The sequence below is a fragment of the Leuresthes tenuis genome, unplaced genomic scaffold (genome assembly GCF_036924035.1).
Source record: "Leuresthes tenuis unplaced genomic scaffold, fLeuTen1.0.hap1 SCAF_24, whole genome shotgun sequence".
Lineage (NCBI taxonomy): Eukaryota > Metazoa > Chordata > Actinopteri > Atheriniformes > Atherinopsidae > Leuresthes > Leuresthes tenuis.
The window spans coordinates 11700456-11720980 of NW_027325378.1; the positions used below are offsets into that span (position 1 = coordinate 11700456).

The following is a 20525-nucleotide window of genomic DNA, read 5'->3' on the forward strand; positions in this document are numbered from 1 at the left end:
AAATCTCAGCTTTTAATGCTATAATGAACATTTTGTAGCAGTTTTTTAAAACTACTGCCACTATAGTTTTCAGATGCAATTCCTAAAGCTGAAGGCCTGTTGTTCAGAGGCACAAAAGAATTAAGACCAAACTGCCGAGTGAATATGGACAGGTGGTTGTTCACTGCACCATCTGTTATCTGCTGTCAAAGTCATGATGAGCAGCCCATTGATCTGTAACTAATCAACATGTTGCAAAGTTCGTGGTAATAAAGTTGAATTTCAGGCCTAAAATCACAGAATAGTGAGATTGAACCATCTCTGTACTGCGGTAATTGCATTCCTCCAACACTGATCGATAGAAGGTTGTTTTTAAATCTTTAACAAGTCAGTTGCTGGTATCGGCTCCAAGGATGACTCAAACATTTAAATGCTTCTCTCATGACACCTGAACACAGCCACGAGAGACAGCCCGTGATCCTCCGATATCTCTGAACACTATTAGGACCAGAAGGTCTGAACACATCCACAGTTGTTCTGAACCAGCCAAACACTTATTGATATTCAATATTTAGTGACAACAGAAACCCTTTGAGGTATTGTGGCAGCTTAACTGAACAACACTTATGTACAGTTTTGAATAACTACTGCTTAATAGTTTAGATCATTTTGTTTCTATGTCCTTTCAGAGCAAATCTCTTTATGTATTCTTTCATGGCATAAACCCAAAGTATTGCGATTATCTACTGTGCATGTTTCTGGATGCATGCATTCTTTTTTGTGTACGTATTTCTTTGAAATTCTTTATATTTTTACTATTTTCCATATTGCTTCCGACATTTCCCGAGCATACTCGTTTACTTAGGTCTCCCTTTTTCATAGAGCATTTCCTAATTCTTTACCAGATTTATTCTTTTTTTACAGCGTTCCGATCATTTCGTGCTATCAGAGTTAATTATATTAAAATGCTGCTTACATGCTGGTGACGTGTATGTAACGCTGAAAAAAAAAAAACACATTTCCACATCTGTTCAAACTGGCAGTTCACCCACATTTGAACTTAATTTACATTTGTAAAATCATTTGAATAGCTGAGCTGCTTTTTGTGCTTTGACACTGAACTTGGGCCTCCAAAAGAAAGAAATGTTTCTATTCAGCCATTGCTTCTCTATGGTAAAACCCAGTCTCTTGAAGCTGACAAGCCCTCCCTTTTTCCTTGTTCACTGTGCCCACGCGGATGCAATGCACTCATCAAGCTTCCATCGCCACACCAAAGGTCACTGAAAATAAAGGCCAGTGCCAGTTGCGGATCAGCGGCAGGGATCCCCTTGTGATTTGTTTGTCGAGGTTTGTGTGGGATGGGTCAAACAGCGGCGCACACCCAGTGCCAACAACAGCTCACGCGCCTGAGTAAAGGTTAGGCCAATTTTTAGACCAGAGTTCAAGCTGTTCAGTGTCAAGAAAGGTTCAAGTTCATGAGATCTGAAGTCAGTGAAATGAATTATGAGAACTGACCAGAACTATTTTGTTGCCGTTTAATAGAAAATCCTGATTGGTTTATAGCAAAAAAACATCCCATTCCTGTTCATTTTTATCTAGTTTAGCTTCATTCGACATGAAACATCCTGTTGTTTAGTTGCATCTCAAACACTGAACTCTTTATATGCCTTTAAAGGCGAGTGTTTTAATAAGCTGAGAAATGTAAGATTTATTTTTTTTCAAAAACAAAACTACATCCAAGAGCTTTCAATTTAAGTGTATATATTGAAATAACTACTCTTCTGCTACTTGGAAGAAATGGCCAAATGAAAGTCAGCAACAACAAAAGACAAAGAAAACTCATTTATTTACAAGGATGTTTTCTGCCTTAGGCTGGAAAAAGTTTGGTTTAAAAAAATGACAGCCGATTTTGTCATTACAACTCATATCCTATACTTAAAGTAAGACGATTTAGAGTCAAATAATAGTCATACATGCCAAGTCTCTTTTACAACACGTGCAGGTGTTTGGGTGACTTCATATCAAATTTACCAATGTCAGTCTGGACTTTCTGCTAAAATCCTGGTGAAGTACAGGACGGCCGGCTGTGCGTTGTTATTCTGGATGCTGTAGGCTCTTCCTGTGAGAACAAATTAGCAATGAGAGTCAAAAGCAACTAAGACCGTTTCTCATACACCGAAGATCTGTACAACATCAAATGTATACACAGAATGTCCATATCTGATTGGATCACACCTTTCCCAGCAAGCACACACGAGTACGTCTCAATGCAGTGGAAGCAATGAAAGGGAAGTCTTACCACACTCTACCATGAAGGCTTGTCCAGGCCTGTAGCGTGACACGCCACCATCGATGGTAACACTCACCAAGCTCGTTAATAAATTAAAAACCTTTAAAAAGGACAATAAAGAAGGAAAGGAATTGAGGAAGACTGAACTGGATGTCGGACGTATTTCAAAGCCTTTGATGTGCGTGTGTGGAAAACAAGTGCATCATAATCATAGATAAGAAAGAGTGAACCGACTGTTGTTGCACTGTGATCCACCCAGAGAGGCTTCTTCGAGTTAGATCCCAGCAGGATCTTTCCAGAACAGATGGAGCCGCTGTTCAGGTTCACCTGGAAGCCGAGGGCTCGGTTTTGGTAGGAGTACCAGTCAAACTGGTCTGGAGTGATGGCGGCACCATCTGCATCAGGGAGTTGTGTTTTATTAAACTTGTTTTGTGCACACACAAACAAAAGGAAAATCATTTATCTGCTTTTGTATTATTTACGTATTTATTGATGTTTTGTGACATTTTTTGATTTTTGAGTTAGTTAATAAGTACCACTGATGTCTTACATTGCTGCGAGAGTCAAAAGCTGGCTGTTAAATAGTGGTAACAGCCTACTGTATACATGGCCGACTTCAACATACCACACACATTATTTACGCCACCTCATAACCTAAATTTCACATAATCAAAGGTTCTGCAAATAAATAAGCTTTCTTCAGTGACTTAAAAAAAAGTCCCTACCATCAGCATCGGTGGACCAGAGACTCTGGAACCACTCGGTGAGGTTGGCCTTATCCTTGGGGTGCAAGGTCAGCGGTTTGAGAGGAGGGGCACAAAGATCCGATACAGACAGCACAGCTTGGACTCTGGATGATGGCAAAACTGGAACAAAACAGAGAAAAGTGAGGTTAACGGAAAAAAAAGACATCCGCTGTATAACCCGGTGATATGTGCCACACATCCACGAGTCAAAACTCCCAGGTTTTGCATAGAGGTTTTCTACTGAAAGCACAATGATATTGTTCTGATGAACGCTTTGAAACATGACAATCGTGAAGTGAACATCTGATATTGTGACAGCCCTAATGGAGACACAGCTTAGTTAAAACAGTTTTATTTCACCCAGTATCACAGCTAAGGTGTTCTCCGTCTCTGGTAGTTATCAATGCAATGAGGACTTATTCTTATTGAAAGTCTCCAGTGATTTTTCTGTATCTTTCTCAAACATGAGCTGCAAACCCATATCAAAAACCTGACATTGTGCAAGGAGCACAATTGGCAGACGTTTCTAAAAAAAAAATATCCAGAAAATAGAGTTGTTGCGCACACACGAAGGCATACACAGAAAATGAGGAAAGTAAATATAATGACATCAATAAAAACGTACTCATGTCGTCATTTTCTTCGTACTGCTCCAGATCGATCATGGAGGACGGCCCACTTATTGGGACCTTTAACCTGCCGAAATAATTACAAAATAGTAAGAACAAACTTTATAATACCAAACAGAGGCGTGAGAATGATTGAGACTTTTCCTTACGTGTTGTCTGACTGACACCCTCCGTGTTGTGGGGTGCTGGGGTTGGGCTGTGTGCCTCTGCATCCCCCAACATCCCCACCGAGCACATCTCTATCAGTCCTACTGCAGGTTGTAAAGTCAGTGGCTGAGACTTCCTCGGCAGGATGCGAGGTGACGTTACACCCGTCACTCTGATGTGCATCTCTGTTGCCGACCACAATCGGAGTCTCTATGACAGAGGTGAAAATGTCTTTAAAGGTTGCCAAAGAGCGTTTGACAGTCTTCGGAGCCGACAGAGGTTTCAGAGGAGGCATTGGAGCTCCTCCTGGTGGTTTTGATGGGACTAACACGTTAGATTCCCTCTGTTTCGACTGTTTCTTCCTTTCCTGTCGAGGTTTGGGCTCCTTGGGATGAGGTTGCTGAGGCTGTGGGGAGATGCTCTCCGAATCGTCAGTCATGCTGTTAATTGCCCACCAGTTACCCGGTGGCTTTCTCCTTCGTTTTGCTGATTCTGCCTCCCTGAGCTCCACCTTTGGTTGTCTGTGAGAGACAGGTGCTGCTGTTTTGTCGCTGGAGCCATGGTGATAGACCCTCTGAAATATTTGACCTCCTGTAACACAAGTAAATTAAGTTAAATTCAGCTTGTTTGTGACTCTGAACAGCGGAACAAGCCACATATACCCAACTGAAATATTTGATGCTTGTGGAGTTTGTGGTTTAATAGTATATTTTTTCATTTCATCAAGAAGTTTAGTTTTTCTTTTTTTCTGTCCCAACTAATCAGTTTGCAGTCTATCAACATTTACCTCACAATTGTTTTGAAGGGAAACTAATCATTTGGTTGAACTTAACTATCAGACAGAATGTCACGGTGAAGTATCAGTGCAGTATTTTGCAATCGCAGTACTTTTGCAGACATTAAGGATTCGAGTCTGTGCCACCACCGGTGAACTTACCAGAGCTGACACTGTGATCTCTGTGTGAAAAGACGAAGGGACTAGGCTCCTGCTGATCCAGGTCTTCATCACAGATCTCCTGCTGCTCCTGCTCTGCCACATCTGTGCTGAATATTTCATCTGCAGCTTCAATCTTGTCTGGAACGTCTCCTTTTGCTTTTCTTTTTTTGGTCTGCTTGGTCGTCTTCTCTTTAGATTTCTTAGTACGCTTGCTGGATAACTGCACAGGGTGTTTCTGATTTATCTTCCTGTTAACTCTTTCATTCTTGGCCTTCACCGGCAAAAGGACTGCTGTGTTGGGCTCTACACTTTTCTGTTTTGACCTCTTGAGCATAGCCTGCTGGCTCTCCGTTTCCTCTGTGCCATGAGGGCTGCTCAGCCACCACTGGCCAGTATGCTTTCTTTTCCTTTTCCCATGACCTTCAGCATCTTCGGATGAACTTCCAACACACACTGCTGGCTGTTTGCTTCCTTTAGTCCTTTCATCTGCGTAAGAATTTTGGGTTTCTCTGTCTGTGGGACGACAACAACAACAACGATGATGATGATGATGATCAATATATGAGTGAATTACCAGGCAAATGATGTTGGGAAAAAAGAATTCCCTTTGAATCCTTTATCTTTTTTCCCCCCACAGTAAATGAATCCAGTGCTTTACTTCCTGCAAAGACATTGTTTGCGCACCCAATGATCAAATGTATCAAACTGTTTGTATTGTTGCCTGGTTTAGAACCAAATATAAATGAGCCTTTTTGAGGGCAGCAAGTGATCATTAATCCAGTAAAACAGCCAGAACTGGTAAGATTTCATCAACTTTACTTTTGATCAAATATTCACAACAAACTATTTACTTCACTGCAGAGTTTTGAGATATTTTAAGTTTTCAGCTTTACAACTATTGTATTCACAAATACTGATGTTTCCAGCCAACAGTTTGGGATCGCAGAAGCAAAAACTGGTGTGAGTTTATGTCTTTTGTGTTTGTTTAGCTCTTGCACAGAGTGGCTGTAAGAATTCATTTCAGTGTCAGCTGGCAGTGAAATCATAATATACTGTATGCTGAAGACATTTAGCCACTTTGAGATGAAATAACTTGTGATGGTGGTTAACAGAAAGGGATAACAATCTTACCTGAAAAAGAACCCTGGAATTCAGCATCTGTAGGATCTTTACTGCTCTGCTCCTGACTTTGTTTCTCGACAACACCAACATCTACATGTTCCATCTCCTTTACATCATGCGATCTCTGCTGTCGTTTTCTGGCCTCTTTTAATGTGTTAACCCTGCTTTTGTTGGTATTTTCTTTACAATCTTTTGAGTTCTTCCTCTCAAAGGATTTGTGTGCTTCTGTTTTTGTTTCCAGGGACGTTTTTTCTTTTTCCACACCAGGTAGGTCTTTTGGTTGATCCTCTGTGTTGTCTCTCTCTTTTGATGAAAACTTCTTCAGCTGTCGTTTCTTCTTCTTTGGTTTCTGCTGTTCCGTCAAGTCACTCTCAGGAAGATCCTGGGAAGTAGGCAAATCATGCTTATCATTTTCAGACCCAGTCATCTCCGAGTTCCTCACTTTCTTCTTAGTTTTCCGCTTAATAGCCTGACTTTCTTCTTTACTGTTGGCCTTTTCCAGTTCCTGCAGTTCTTGTTGACTCTCTAATGGACTGTTATTGGTCCCCTTGTCAGCTGAGCTCTCTTTGTCGGTGCTGGAAGTCTTGCTCAGTCCTCGTCGCTTACTTGTGGCGCTCTTACTTGGGATGGAAAACCAAAGAGGAGCATCATCTTCCAGAATCAGAAAATCGTCCTCTGGCTCAGGCGGGGCAGGAGGAGGGGGTGCTTTAACCGGTGACTTCTTAGAACTTAAAAACACGAAACAAATAGATTACTCTTTGTTTCATGAAAAACAAACTATAGTTAATACTGATGGTAATATTTAAAACATGTTTCAGTTGTGGTGACTCAGACCTGGTCACACAGAAACAAAATATCTATGATGTGCTTTAATTTTAAAGCGGATCTCCAGTATTTTTAAACCTAGACCTTATTTCTGGCATGAAATACATTTATCTACTCACCGAGAACAGTTTGGCGAAAGTCGGCGTCCTTCGGAAGCTATTTAGATAACTCGCGATCCATATAACGGAATGAACGGGGCAAAGACGATGCAACCTCTAAATAAGGCATTATCTGTCTTTATTTTACCAATACTTGAAGGCAAATGAATGAACGAATGCGTACTATTGCTCTGTTAGCACATAGCTACTGTTATGTGGCTACTATTTCATGCCAGAAATAAGGTCTACGTTTAAAATCCCGGAGTTCCCCTTTAACTCACCATGTAGGTCTCGACTTTCCAGCCAGTTTGAGCTTCTCCAGAAAAGCGGCCATATCTTTTCCCACTCGTAAAGACATCTCCGCAGGTGGCCTTGTGTGAACGCTTTCAGAGTTCTTCCCAGGAGCTGCGAGTTCAGGCTCCTGTCTCACTGCTGAAACGGGCATCTGCGTATTTTCTTGCCTACTATTAAACATAAAGAAGAAAATATAAATGATACCTACATATGCTGAGGCTGAATTATCATTGATAGGACATGCTTTAATGTTAAGTTTTTATGTATATCCATTGCAAATTCTGTTATAAAGGTATAAGAATGTAGTATAGAGTTTGTCCTATTCAAACCTGTTGATGTTATAACACCTCATGGCATTAGTCAAGTTTACGGTAGTTACTGTATACTTTTACTCCCAAAGTGTTATGTTAAGAGCAAAGTGGATCATGTTCATGGTGTAACTGATGCTCCATCACAACACGAGTGGTGTCACAGTTATGTTAAGAGCAAAGTGGAGAGCTCCCAAAAATGTTTACTGCAATAATGTGTAATAATATCATTAGAAGAAGATATTACCCATAATATCATCACTACTTCTTACACCTAAATATTGCTAATGGTGTGGGTGTTCAGTATCATTAGGAGGCTGAAACTGAAATGAGAGCACAAAGCCAATTACACCAGTACATTAAAAACATATAACTTCAGAATCTGAAGTGATTCTTTTGCCATTCATAGGAGATGCTGGAGATTTCTTAGGTTGTTTTTGTTTTTCCTGGGCTGTAAGGCTCTTGTGCCACATAGGAGTTTAAAACACGCACACATATACACATTAGGGGTGTGCAACTGTTCCACCTGGTTGCAGTATGACATTAACTGCTCTTAAAAACAAGCACATTCTTGAGTACTGAGGAAAAGATCAAATAGAAATCTTACCATGATGTCTTCGCCTTCACTTTGTGACAAGACATCTTGGTAAGAGTAATCCTGCTTGGAGGAGACTCCAGATCAGCATCAGCACTCCTGGGTATAACAGGAATGTTTTAAACACTCAAAAAACACAAATGCAAGAGCAGAATTAATTTCAATCATCTTGTTTCCAACAACAAGGATAAAATCAAATAAATGTTCCTACTCCTCTGTGCTTAGTCCATTACGGTGGGGCTCCTGGGTGGGAGAAGGGTCTTTGTTAGGTTCCTCTGCTGCTTGGTCTTCACAATTGAAGAGAATTGGAGATACGTCTTTTTCATTGTCCTGCTCTTTTACGCCTATATTCTGTTCAATAGGGCTGGAAGTCTTTACTGGCCCGTGCGCTTTGAATGGGATTTCCAAATCTGCAACGGGGAAAATAACTGCTCTTTAAAAGGTAGAACCATTTTTACACATAACATTTTTCGGTAAAATGCAAGTATGAATGTCTTACCAATGTCCAGTTTAGGACTTGGTGATCCCGCTGCAGGATCTGGGACATCTCCTTTCGGACCCTAAAGAGAAAAACATACATTCAATGACTCAACACACCAAACTGGATTTAATTTAGTCTAATTCAACAAACCCAGAAACTGAGGTGTAATAGCTGTACAAGCTTGTGATTATAACATAGATGTTTTCTAACCATGCTGCAGAAGACAAAGTATATTTACAACCCAGGAGTGCAGGATACTTTTTTTTTTTTACTCTATTTATGCAACATCAGGAGAGGTCCTTGTACTGAACTGACTGTAATACCATTTGGTGCCCTGAAGGTTTTTCTGTCACACATTTCTCCTGTGGGCCTGCAGAGACTGGTGTCTCACTCGGATTCGTCTCCGTATCAGAACTCTGGAGCAGGGGAGATGGCGGATGTAGAGGTGTGCATGAGTCTGAAAAGATGAATAAATAAGAGTGAAGGTTGGCGTGATGAAAATGTCAAACTAAACGCACAAAATTAGAGCGAACTAATCTCCCTCACCGATGTCATCAAACATTTTGTCAACATCTTGTAGGGTTAGCACACCTCCCCACTGCTTCGATGGACTGAAAGACAAAGTTAAGATTGAAAAAATTGGCTGCAATCCTAACATGAATGATGAAATATCTCCTAACAAGAACTCTGCAGTAACAAAGGCTTCTTTTTTATCTCAAAAATTAAATGTTGGAGACATATAGAGATATATCCATCAGATATAAACCATTTGTGAGAGACGGTTATAGTTTGATAGATTATGGAAAAGATTGTGGGAAAATCTCAGCAAGGCACAAAAATAAAACCGTTTCCTATGTTCTAAGTAATCAATCAAGATGTTATTGTTAGCATAGAGCCCATATGAGATCCCTACTATCTGACATTAAACAATGCTTAGTCACACAGCAAATAAAATGATCAATTTCACGATTTACTTTCAGAAATTATGGTAAAAACATGTCTAAGCATACCTTTCCTTGTCTGTTACGTAGCAGAGTTTCCTTTTGGGTCGCCTCTGTGAACAGACAACAAGATTTTTAACTGCAGCTACTAAAATTTGGCCATCTCTCCATTAGGAACTAAATCATCCACCAGATCATCAAATCAACGTAAATGTCCAACTCATTCAGGTATAAATTATTATGAAAATGAATGCAGTGTGTCATCTAATGCAGCCTCTTCATGGGGTGCACAAAAAAAGAAAAGGATTAAGCAACACCTGTTAGAAACATCACAAACTGCAGCCTTCAACATGACCATGAACCTTAATTAACATAAAAATGATTTTTCTTAAAAACCTTGACAATAACAGGTGTAGCGTTTATGGTTGCGGCTGTTGTAAACAGCCATAATTACTGTGATTATAAATGAGTGTGCGATGGCTGACATCCAAATGTAAACATGAGCATGATTAGGGACGGCAAATCATACAATGTTCACAAAACATTATTTTGTGAGTTTTCAGTGGTTTACATATATGTCTATTGTCTATAGGTCTATCATGTACCTTGACATAACAGGACTATGGTTAATAGCAGTATTCGTGCGGAAATCCAAACACAATGAAGAGCAACGATACAGGGTTCATGAATTAGAAACAGCGTTGTGTTTACGCTAGCTCAGCTCTCCTTATACCGCTGGACAAAGGAAGAAACGACCAAACGATTACTATAACTCACCAAAGTAGGGTACTTTGTCTCCATTTGGGTTTGTCGGTTGTCCGTTTTCAACGGTAAATTACTAGACTGTTCCAAAAGCAACACAGCAGTTAACCGCTAACCGCTAACGTCGGCTATCATTTCGTTTTTGACAACTGTGTATTTACTCAGCCCCCAGGTTGCATTTGTTTTAATCCGCTCTGTCGCAATTAAACGAGGAAGAACTGGAAAGCAGTGTGAAAGCTGGTCGACATGCTATTACATTATACTTGTAACCAACGTTAGCGTTAGCGTTAGCAAAACAATGGCGCTGCTGACGATTTGTAAATAACCCGCGCACTAAGCAGAGGCAGAGATTGTTTCCCCGCGTACAGTCTCACAGGCAGCAATGTGTCGAATATCATAGACGTAGATGCACATTTTGCTTCTTCTATAAAATCATCTTGAAATTTTTGAAAGGGAAAAGTTAGTTTTATGAGTTTGTTGCTTTCAGGGAAAGTCTGACTTGTTATGGATTAGCTACCTGAAAGATTATGTACGGGGCTATATAAAGATAAATTGAGACACAATGTTCTTCTTCTACATTTCATTGTCCAACATATGGAGTTTGAATTTGACTTGCTGCCATCTACAGCTTCAGATGACATACTAAAAAAAAAAATAAAGGATTCCTTTTTTTTTATCTCTTCTACCAAATTATTAGAAAAAAACGTGCAAAATGTGTGATTAGCTCCTCGTTGTACTGTATATGTCAGTTGGAAACTATGCCTCTTTTTTTTGCTGTTTTTTTTTTTTTTTTTTTTTGCTGAAATTGCTGGGTGCAGATTGTGGAAAAACTTTCCACAACAACTGTTGACTAGTATCTTTGAAACTCAAAGTGAACTGTCCACAATCCTCTCTGATGTCAGGCAACTTGAGCATGGTATCAACCCCATAACTGCTCTCTGGAGACTGCACCTGCAGATCTCGGTGTTGGTTCATGTGCCTGAGTGCTTAATTGCTCTTTGCCACTAGGGTATGTTTACAACTTACTTATCAATTATACGCAAAGGTCAAATTTTTTTGTGTGTGTAGAAAATCCTTGCACGAATAATGCAGTGTGGTCTTTTTGAATATTTGTGTAAATCACTACATATTTATGTACATTATGTATTTAGCATGTGGTGGTTAGCACTGTCACCTCACAGAAAGAGGGTTCCTGGGTCGAATCCCATTGGGGCCTGTCTGTGTGAAGTTTGCATGTTCTCCCCATGCATGCGCGGGTTCTCTCCAGGTACTCCGGCTTCCTCCCACCACCCAAAAAACATGCATGTTAGGTTAATTGGTGACTCTAAATCGAACCTCGGAGTGAGTGTGAGCTGCATGGTTGTGTGTCTCATTTATCTCTGTGTGGCCCTGTGATCAACTGGCGACCTTGTCCCCCACCCCACCACTACCACACCTTACTTTTTCTGTCATGGAAATGTAGGCAAATGAAGATATGGTCTGCAAATTATATCTTGATAAAGTCAATCCTGTATTCATTAGAGGATACCCACCAAGAAAAGGGACAAAAACTGTGAAGTGACAAAATATTCCTATAATTAATGGCAATTGAAATAAAAATCAGCAACAAAATACAAAATCTTCAGCCATAAAAATCCAATAACATCTGTTACATTTATAGCAACATACATTCTACCGTGACCAAATGAGACTGCAATGTTAAACCTTTAAAAGATTATGTACATATTATGTTAACTACCAGGATAACTACCAATGGATTGGATTGGCTTTGGATTTTAAGTTGACGTTTCGTACATTACAACAAGAAACTCTTGGGAAACTTTAAACACACTGTCATAAAGGGGTTGGTTGTCATGCTTTCACTCTTTCCACTGATGTTTCAGTCACGTCAGAGTTCAGTCAGAATGCCAGAAAACAGTCATAAAAGGCTGATAGAACAGTAAGTCAAGGTTGAGAAATACTATCTCTGAAATATGCAAGAGGTCATTATAATGTGCTAAAAGTTAGATGAAAGCATTTGCTTTCATAACTACAAATTAATGGAAAACAGTGGCAGTTGGGTTAGACATCATGATTTCCTATGACAGACCTTTGCAGGCATGTTTTAATACTAAAATGCTTAGCGAAACATCTTTTTCTGCTTCTCAGCAAGCACCATCACCTCCATGGTATCCGGACTGGGGTCTTCATAGAGAGGCTGTTTAATGTTTCTCCACACCACCAGAATCATCCGGATGAAAAACAGCACACAGGCTAAAGCCAGCAGCACAGCTATGAGAGTAAAATCTATTAGCACAACTTTTCCACAGATTTTTATGGTCAGAGAGATTAGTGATGCGTACAACTCAGATGGACCCATGAATACCTCAAAACGTCGGTGGTTATTAGGTGGGATCATTGCTTCTGGTTAGTTTGTGCAATTTTGAGTTATTCTATTTTACATATTTATCACAACATATACAGTTGATGTGAAGTTCTCTGTGCCTTACCAATGAAGATGCCATTGCGACTGGGTGAGTTGGCATCATAATTTTTGTCTAGGTTTCCAGACAGTGCCAAGATCACGACCGGATAGGTGATGCAAACGTACCGCATGTGCTTGTCAAGGACAGTGTTCTCCAAAACAAACCTGTGAACGGATTACCAGTGAATATCCCTGACGACTCCCCAACATTTCAGAAGGAGCGATTTTAAAATTCAGTGCACTCACCACACAACCAACACCACAGTCAAAAGAGAGTATGAAAGGGTGGCAGCATCTGCCGGCGCCATCTTAACATCATAAGTCAGCACAATGGTCAGGTTTATGAGCGTTGCTATGGTTGTCCATGTGGCGTACATAATCACACTATTCTGAACCTGCAAATGTAGATTTAAAGGGTTAGAGAGACACTTTTTTTCAATGAATCCTGCACACTTAAACAAAATTATACACACTAACCAACATGCGAGTGACCCACAGGTCTGCTCTGTGGTATTTCTTAAGCCAAGGTCCGTAAGTATGAAGTCCATGGCAGATGAAGCCTATCATTGAGTAGTTTGTGCAGATGACCAGAATGAGCAAAACCAGTGAAGGAATCATCATTCTTGCAGAAAAAGAAAACAGTAGAAATCACAAAATTATACTGCTTGTGTTGCATCTTTTGATGTGAGTGTGCTGTAAAACACCATTATCTTGTAGCAGTGCTCACTTAATTTAGATTGAATATGAAAACTCTCATAAAAACTATATAAAGGCACTTGAAATGCTCACCCTCTGTCCCATACAAGAAGCCAGCCAATATTGAAACACATATTCAAACACCAGCTAATGAAGAATCCATATGGCAATACTGCAGGGCTACAGTAGACATATCCATATTCATTTCTACAAGAAAAAGAGGTTATCTGTCAGTCTGTAGAACAGTGTTTAAATGGCCTAAAAGCTTGTGGATAGCACAGTCATGGAAAAATGCACAGAATCTCGTGCTAAAACAAGTGTAAAAACTATATATTGAACATATGTATTTAGTGTTGAACGAGACTAGATAGGCCCTAACTTTCTGAAAAGACACGTCACAATATAGACAATCATTGCAGACAGCCGGATGTAGATGAAAGCCCAGATGTTAAAGGTCCATCCTGCTGGCGTGATCTCTGTGTCAAACACAGCAGACACATTGGCTGTAGTTGTTTGATAGGGACCTATGGAAAGAGAAATGTAAACATTGAGTCAAGACTGTAAGACTAATATTTGTTATGTTAATAGTTGTTATGTATGCATTTTCCTAAAGTGTTTACTTTACATCCTTTGAATTTAACTAAAAGATCTGACTTGCCAATTCCAACTACAGCCAACCCGTTGAACACCAGGCTTATTCCGAAGCCAACAACAGACACAATCACAGCGGCAAGACGCCCATAGTTGTGTTTTGCCATTGTAGTCTCCTGAAATCAATGAAAAATATTAGAAAAATGGTCTGAGGAAATAAATCAGAGCTTCCTTAACGACAGAGAGAAATTTGATGACGAAAGAGGAAAAGCTGAATTTGTCACACAGTACAGTTCCATATTTGATGATTAAATCTTTGGTGCCTTTAGGATGATTTGTGTTTTGATCGAGAAAATATGTCGAGGTGTCCTTCAGAAAGGCATTTTATCTCTAACTAAAATATTGATGGACTGTATTTGAACCGTTCATTCTTAAAGAAAAAAAGATTAATCACATGCAAGAAAAAAAACACTTGTGTAACTCACGTGTTACTACTCCCCCTTCAGTTTATCCATGTCATTAAAAAGCTGGCACTATACCAGAGACAGGGTTCACACTATCAAGAACCAATAAGATCAATCACAGCATACCTCTTTTTGTTGTTCTTATGTGAGTTGAATCAGCAACGTGAGGAGGAAGAGTATCTGTCAACAGGACAGGGTACTACCTGCTTTATAGGACAGCTTTTAGGTAAGAGGGCGTTTATGATCTATCTAAGCACCACGTGCCTCTCTTATCTCGTATATACATTTTTACACCAGCCCTGACGACCATAAAACATTTACCTTTCTCTCTAAACATTTCATTAGAAACAAACATTAGAAAATACTCATATTTTAAATATCCTGTTTATTAACATAATGTTTCTTACAATGAATAACTAAAAACAACACCAAAATCACCAGCTGATTATCTATACTGTGTTGGGTTTTTGTGTATCTTTAAGGAATGTGGAATAATCACAAAGTGAATGAACATAATGGTGCCAGTGGTATGAACATCATATCACGTTTTGAACGCCTTACATCACTCATAGACTTGGCAACGCCGCCACACTTACTCCCCAAATTAAATTTTTCACGAGTTCTCTGCTTTGTCTTAACCATGAAGCACCTGCTATGTAAGACTCGCTGGTTCTATGCAGGAGAACTGTACTTGCACACTTAGAGTCACCATCATCAGTCAGTTTGAGAGCTGGGTGACCAATTAAAGGACAAACATTACATTTTGCCTAGTAGCTGTGTTATATTTTGTTAAGGCATCATGCTCGTGTACGTTAGGTTTTCTTGTTCTTATAAAGGGAAGAATCATTCCAAGTCAAAACAAAGCTGTTCTGTGTTGTTCTTTTATCATATGAATGTTTCTCTTTCTCTGAAATGAGAGTACTTTCAGCAAGAATAGCTCACAAACAAATCACTTATTGGCCAGTCTACGATCTGGTCAGTCTTCCTCTTCTGGACTTCATACAGCGGTGGCACTCCATACTCTGAATTATGATTATTGCAATCACTATAGCAGGGCCATTCGCTGTTCCTACAATGGCCTATAGGCTACAACTGGCTTACAGTCAAGCAATAAGGAAAAGAGAAACTAACGTCATATTCAGATTCTATATTCTTTAACAGTCCAGTTCTTCTCAGAAACTTAGATAGTTCATTACTTTATATGCAACATTTTTTTCAATTCACTAAAATCAAATACTTCTCTCATTGCTTCTACATTACTTTAGAATGTTTCTCTTCTGTGACCTCACAGATGTCCACAACTTGTGATGACATAGATTTTGCAGTTTCATCCTCATTATATGTCTCAAATTGTCCACAATGTTTCTCCATAATGAATATTGATTTATTTCCCAACCTGTGCAATTTTGAGTTTTGTCAGAATTCCATCATTCCTACCGCAGATCTTTTATATCTCTTCTTGTTTATAGCTTTAGCTTCTGTTTAATCTATGACAACCTAATAAAATGCAGTTTTACCTGTGTTATCACATTCTTGGCAATCTCACAGTCTAAGAGCCTATGCCTATCCTTTATGGCTGGCTATTATTGGAGATGTCAAGCAGGCGGGACCCAGCTGTGGCACACCTCGAGCCACTTCTGTAATTACACAGAGTGGAGAAGGAAACTGAGGCGACGGAGGATGACAGATTCTAGAGACGTCCTTGAGAGACATCAGTGACACGCGATGGGTATGAGAATGATATGAATGAAATGCCCCTGGCATTCTCAGTAACCAGATTTAAGCCCAAATAAGCAGATTATCGTGTAAACACTAAATATCACCACATATTCTCTTCAGCAGAGTTCATGTAGAATCAAGTCAATTTTGCCATGAAACTGTTATGGTGGCACATTTTATGTCTGTGTTTTTTTAGACTAATTTGTCACCTTATATATTTATTGGGTTGTTGCTAATGACCCCTGAGGTAGATACCCATATAGGTTTAATACTTAACAGATGAGGAGGAGAGTTCAAAGTCGTCATTGCAAGGCTAAGGATGGGGCAAGAATGTTACATTGTAGTGCAAAAACAGCTATGCTTATAAATTGATATACATGAATATATCTATCAATAGGCAACACAATGTAGCCTGATTTTATTGCAACCTGCATGTTGTAGAGTGATCCATCCTATCAGCCATTCTCACTAAAAAAAACACCTGTTCTATATTATTCTGCTGTATACTTCAGCTATTCTGCACTCAAGAACATTGTAAAGCTCACGTCTGTAGTATAATGCACATGCATCAGATATCCCTTATCAGTCTGTTTCTTTTATAGAAATATAACACCTTTTGTAGTTCTCACCGTAATTTATCCTGATAGATAGATATGGGTTTTTTTATGCTTTCTGTACTATTTCAGTGTATAGCTATAATCTGTTAAAGTATTCCAAAAAACATAAAACTGAGTCAAATTATTATTTATTTCAAACAGCATAGAAAACAAAATCAGAATGGATGACAACGATATAACACTACATCTCGTATTTACATTTAGAAAAATACATCTTAAATAAGATCTGCTCACTCATATTGACAGTGGTGTTGAATAAATGTTGTCAGGTAAGTATGTGAATTTAAAAATGATTTCATTATCAAATAACTTCATTTCTTTTTGATTTGCCAGCATGTGCCAGCAGTGTCTGCATAATAAACAGGAGCCACAGTAACTGCATCGATACTGAAAGGCTTAACAGGAACATATTAAATCAACACTCTCACTTAAATATCATTTTCTGCTTGTCGGCAATTTCCATCGGAGACATGGCATCGGGGTTAACATCCCTGTAAAGCGGCCTTTTGATCTGCCGCCAGACGACCAGAAGCACACGTGTGGCAAACAAAACGCAGGCTATTGCCAACAGCACAGCTGAATAGAAGAGAATAAGGACGTTAGTGTGCACGCTGTAAGAAGACAAAGTGAGGAAAGCGGAGATTGATGAAGGTGCAGTTTTCTCACCAATGAAGACGTTGTTGCGAGTGGGAGCAGCTGTGTTGTAGTTTTTCGTGTATACACCCGTCAGCGCCCAAATCACAAAAGGGTAGATGCTGAGAATGAACCTCACGTGTTTGTCGAGGATGGAGTTCTCCAGGAGAAACCTGTGAGAGAGGAAACACGTTTCTTCACACGTTTCTTCACTTTGATATTTTACTTAATATTCCGTTTCTCTCTCTTGCTCTTACCACACAAGCAACACGACAGTTAAAATAGAAAGAGAGACGGTGCCAGCGTCTGTGCTGGTCATGTTGGCATTATAATCAAGCACAATGGCCAGGTTAACGTGGGATGCAATTGTTGTCCAGGTTGCATAAATGGCAATTCCGTTCTGAATCTGCAATGCAGATAACAAAGAACATTTAGATGCAGAGATATATCTTTCGCTACAGAAGAGATTTGACACAAAACCTTTTCAACTGCCTTACTCACCAACACACGGTGCAGCCACAGGTCTACTTTATGGTATTTGTTTAGCCAAGCGCCATAGTTCTTTAGACCATAGCAGGAGAAGAATATCATGGCGTAGTTAGTCAAAGTAATTAGGATGAGGAAAACGAGTGCAGCAACCATGGACCTTTGATGGGAAAGATAAACAGAGCAAAGTGCATTTGTGAACAGCCATACAACTACATGTTTCTCGTGTGTTTTCTCTCCTCACGCTTGCTGCAAGATCAGCTTTTTATCGCCACACTGAGCCCTAAGTCACACAGGAGTCCATGCAGCATGCGCCGCTGTTAATATGTAAACTCACTGTTCTAATGAGGAAAGCTCCCCAAAAAGGATTTTCAATAAAGCCTTTAAACTGAAGATTCCTCTTTAAATAACAACTTTAAAAAGGACACAGATCCATACTGAGCTAGCTGTATGTCTGAAACATGCTATAAGGTAACCAGGGTTGACAACTAACAGTTACATATAATCGTCATCATGTTATCACTTTACACATATGATCAATAATCAGTCTGGCGAAATGTGCTGTCATGTGATGAGAAAAGTAGCAACAAAAATTGACATGAGAGAACCAGCATCCTTCACATTGCAGAAATTATACAATACACCTACTTTTTACGCTGGTTTCTGCAAAATTTTAATCCAAATAAAATGCAAACTGACTGCAGTTGAAGATGGTGTTGACATAAAGAAAGATTCCCATCTCACCTTCTGTCCCACAGGAACAACCATCCAACATTGAGGGCCAGATTCAAGCACCAAGAGCCAAAAAATCCAAGTGGCAGAATAGCAGGGCTGCAGTAGAAGTAACCATAAGCATTCCTGTGGACAGACCACAAATCAGCTCAACAAACCAAATACAAGCTAAGACACTTCTTATTTAATTTCTAATTAGACTGCTTCTTACTTTCTACAGATGCCGGAGAGAAAGTACACCACCACTAACGCCAGAAAGACATAAATGATGGACCAGATGGCGAAGGTCCATCCTGATGGTGTGATCTGGGTCACAAAATCATCTGAAGTGTTGCCGGTGCTGTACAAAAATGGGTCTGTGGGGCACAAATTCATAAATTAGAGCACATGAGAGATTTATTGAAGATTCTGTAAAAGTTCAAAGGATGCAACATCATGCCTGCTATTTTTCTCATGAAAAGCCTGATTCTTATTTTGTAAAACAATACCTATACTTAGATATTAAATCATTCGTTATTCGTCATTTTAGAAGTCAAACTTACATATTCCGGGTGCAGCCAGAGCAGAGAATACCATAGTGATGATGAAGACGACGAGTGACAGCACCATAGCAATCAGGAGGCCAATGTTGTGTCCTGCCATTGTGGATGAATCTAAAAGCAGAAGAGTTAAAAAAAAAAAACTCACCACACAGTATGATGTTGGGAGGAAACAGTCAGCGGTAGCGTAAATAGCAAGTCAAGCCCAAACTGAACCGAAAACAGCGTGAACAAAGAGGCGCTGACATACCGTTTGGTCTTGGAAGACAGCCGAAAACTGAAAGACCGCTGTCGACGAAGGGTGTAATTTATTTAAAATGACTCGTTGTGCAACAGCTTTTATGAGCCACGAGCACGTGTACATGTTTTACATTTACATCACCACAGTTAAGACACATCCTACTATTGTTTTCAGCTAAGAAGCTAAATTGAGGGAAGCGAGAGAAAAAAAAAAACAGTCACCTCAGTTGACTGCTGTATAACTCAATCACATAATTATATAGATATACAGAATAGGAAGACTTTGCCCCTGTATTCTCTTTGGTAACACTGTTTTTTATCACCCATTCATGATAGCTCTTTGGCCCTGCCTCCGCAGGTGAGACATGAGTTTGCTCTGTTGGGATTGGCCAATAAATTGTCTCAGCTTTTACCTCCTCCGCAGTTATGAAATGTTGTCAAATTTATCAATGTCCTTATATAGATAAATGAAAAGAGCCAATTGTGTGTTCTGTACTGGGTGAAAGGGTGAACTATTGTTATAAAAGATGTTAAAACATGGGAGCAGTAAGTTTATGTTATAATACAAATGATCCCTGCCCCACGCCCTTCCTACGATCAAAGCGAGACACAAAGTTTCACTGATTTGACGTTTCATGTCATTTCAGGTCTTTGTCGTTCCTTTAGTGTTTTTCAGATCGTTATGAACCTAACAAAAGTCGTTTTATATCCCTTTTTTTTTCTTGTTCTTGTCCAGTTTGTTTGACTCAGTTCTCCATCTCTCACGTGTTCGTTTGTTCTCCATCACGTCCTGCTCCGAACGGCTGGGATTGCATGTATTTACCTTGTGTTAGATTGAACAAAAAAGGTTCATTTAAGTGGTAAAATGAATTTACACATGAGATTTCTCAGAACAGTGGTGTTGTTAGAAGTGATGATGTTTCTATGAGTTTAGTTTTCAGTTGTTGGCTATAAGCATACCACAAAGATTGCAGAGACATCCAGCTTGAAACTTGGAATGTTTTCTCATGAATTCCTTGTTGAAATGACTGCAAATATATTTGACAACCGTCTTTTTCAGGTAATCTATTCCAACAGGTCTTTTGGCAAATATTTTTTTATACTTTTGAGATTGTTTTACAGGTAATAAAAGACAAAACTCCAAGTGAAGGACTCATTTAAGCCCTCTTTTCTGCGTGACAGAGTTGTAT

The 20525-nt window shown here is 39.5% G+C and overlaps 2 protein-coding genes across 2 annotated transcripts; both read right to left on the reverse strand.

The window, feature by feature from the left end:
• Window positions 1-1785: 1785 nt before the first annotated feature.
• LOC140284648 (uncharacterized) lies at window positions 1786-10506 on the reverse strand. The gene is made up of 16 exons (XM_072378568.1): window positions 10170-10506; window positions 9462-9505; window positions 8998-9062; window positions 8775-8908; window positions 8470-8530; window positions 8182-8380; window positions 7983-8069; window positions 7055-7237; window positions 5860-6578; window positions 4729-5241; window positions 3794-4382; window positions 3641-3711; window positions 2995-3135; window positions 2504-2664; window positions 2279-2369; window positions 1786-2098 (listed from the first exon to the last, which is right to left on the reverse strand). The coding sequence occupies exons 1-16, from the start codon at window positions 10191-10193 to the stop codon at window positions 2016-2018; spliced, it is 3165 nt and encodes a 1054-aa protein (XP_072234669.1). The 5' UTR covers window positions 10194-10506; the 3' UTR covers window positions 1786-2015.
• Window positions 10507-16816: 6310 nt separating this feature from the next.
• Window positions 16817-19229, reverse strand: LOC140284901 (uncharacterized). The gene is made up of 7 exons (XM_072378918.1): window positions 19099-19229; window positions 18768-18912; window positions 18569-18682; window positions 17840-17984; window positions 17596-17744; window positions 17372-17511; window positions 16817-17281 (listed from the first exon to the last, which is right to left on the reverse strand). Exons 1-7 carry the CDS (start codon window positions 19196-19198, stop codon window positions 17130-17132), a joined length of 945 nt encoding a protein of 314 aa, XP_072235019.1. The 5' UTR covers window positions 19199-19229; the 3' UTR covers window positions 16817-17129.
• Window positions 19230-20525: the final 1296 nt, after the last annotated feature.

Coding starts and splice junctions, on each gene's coding strand:
- LOC140284648 (XM_072378568.1), bottom strand. CDS start 10,193: ATGGAGACAAAGTACCCTACTTTG. Junction 9,063..9,461: donor TACGTAACAGACAAGGAAAG/GTATGCTTAGAC, acceptor TTTGTCTTTCAG/TCCATCGAAGCAGTGGGGAG. Junction 4,383..4,728: donor AGATCACAGTGTCAGCTCTG/GTAAGTTCACCG, acceptor CTTGTGTTACAG/GAGGTCAAATATTTCAGAGG.
- LOC140284901 (XM_072378918.1), bottom strand. CDS start 19,198: ATGGCAGGACACAACATTGGCCTCCTGATTGCTATGGTGCTGTCACTC. Junction 18,683..18,767: donor CTCTCCGGCATCTGTAGAAA/GTAAGAAGCAGT, acceptor GTCTGTCCACAG/GAATGCTTATGGTTACTTCT. Junction 17,745..17,839: donor TGTGGCTGCACCGTGTGTTG/GTGAGTAAGGCA, acceptor TCTGCATTGCAG/ATTCAGAACGGAATTGCCAT.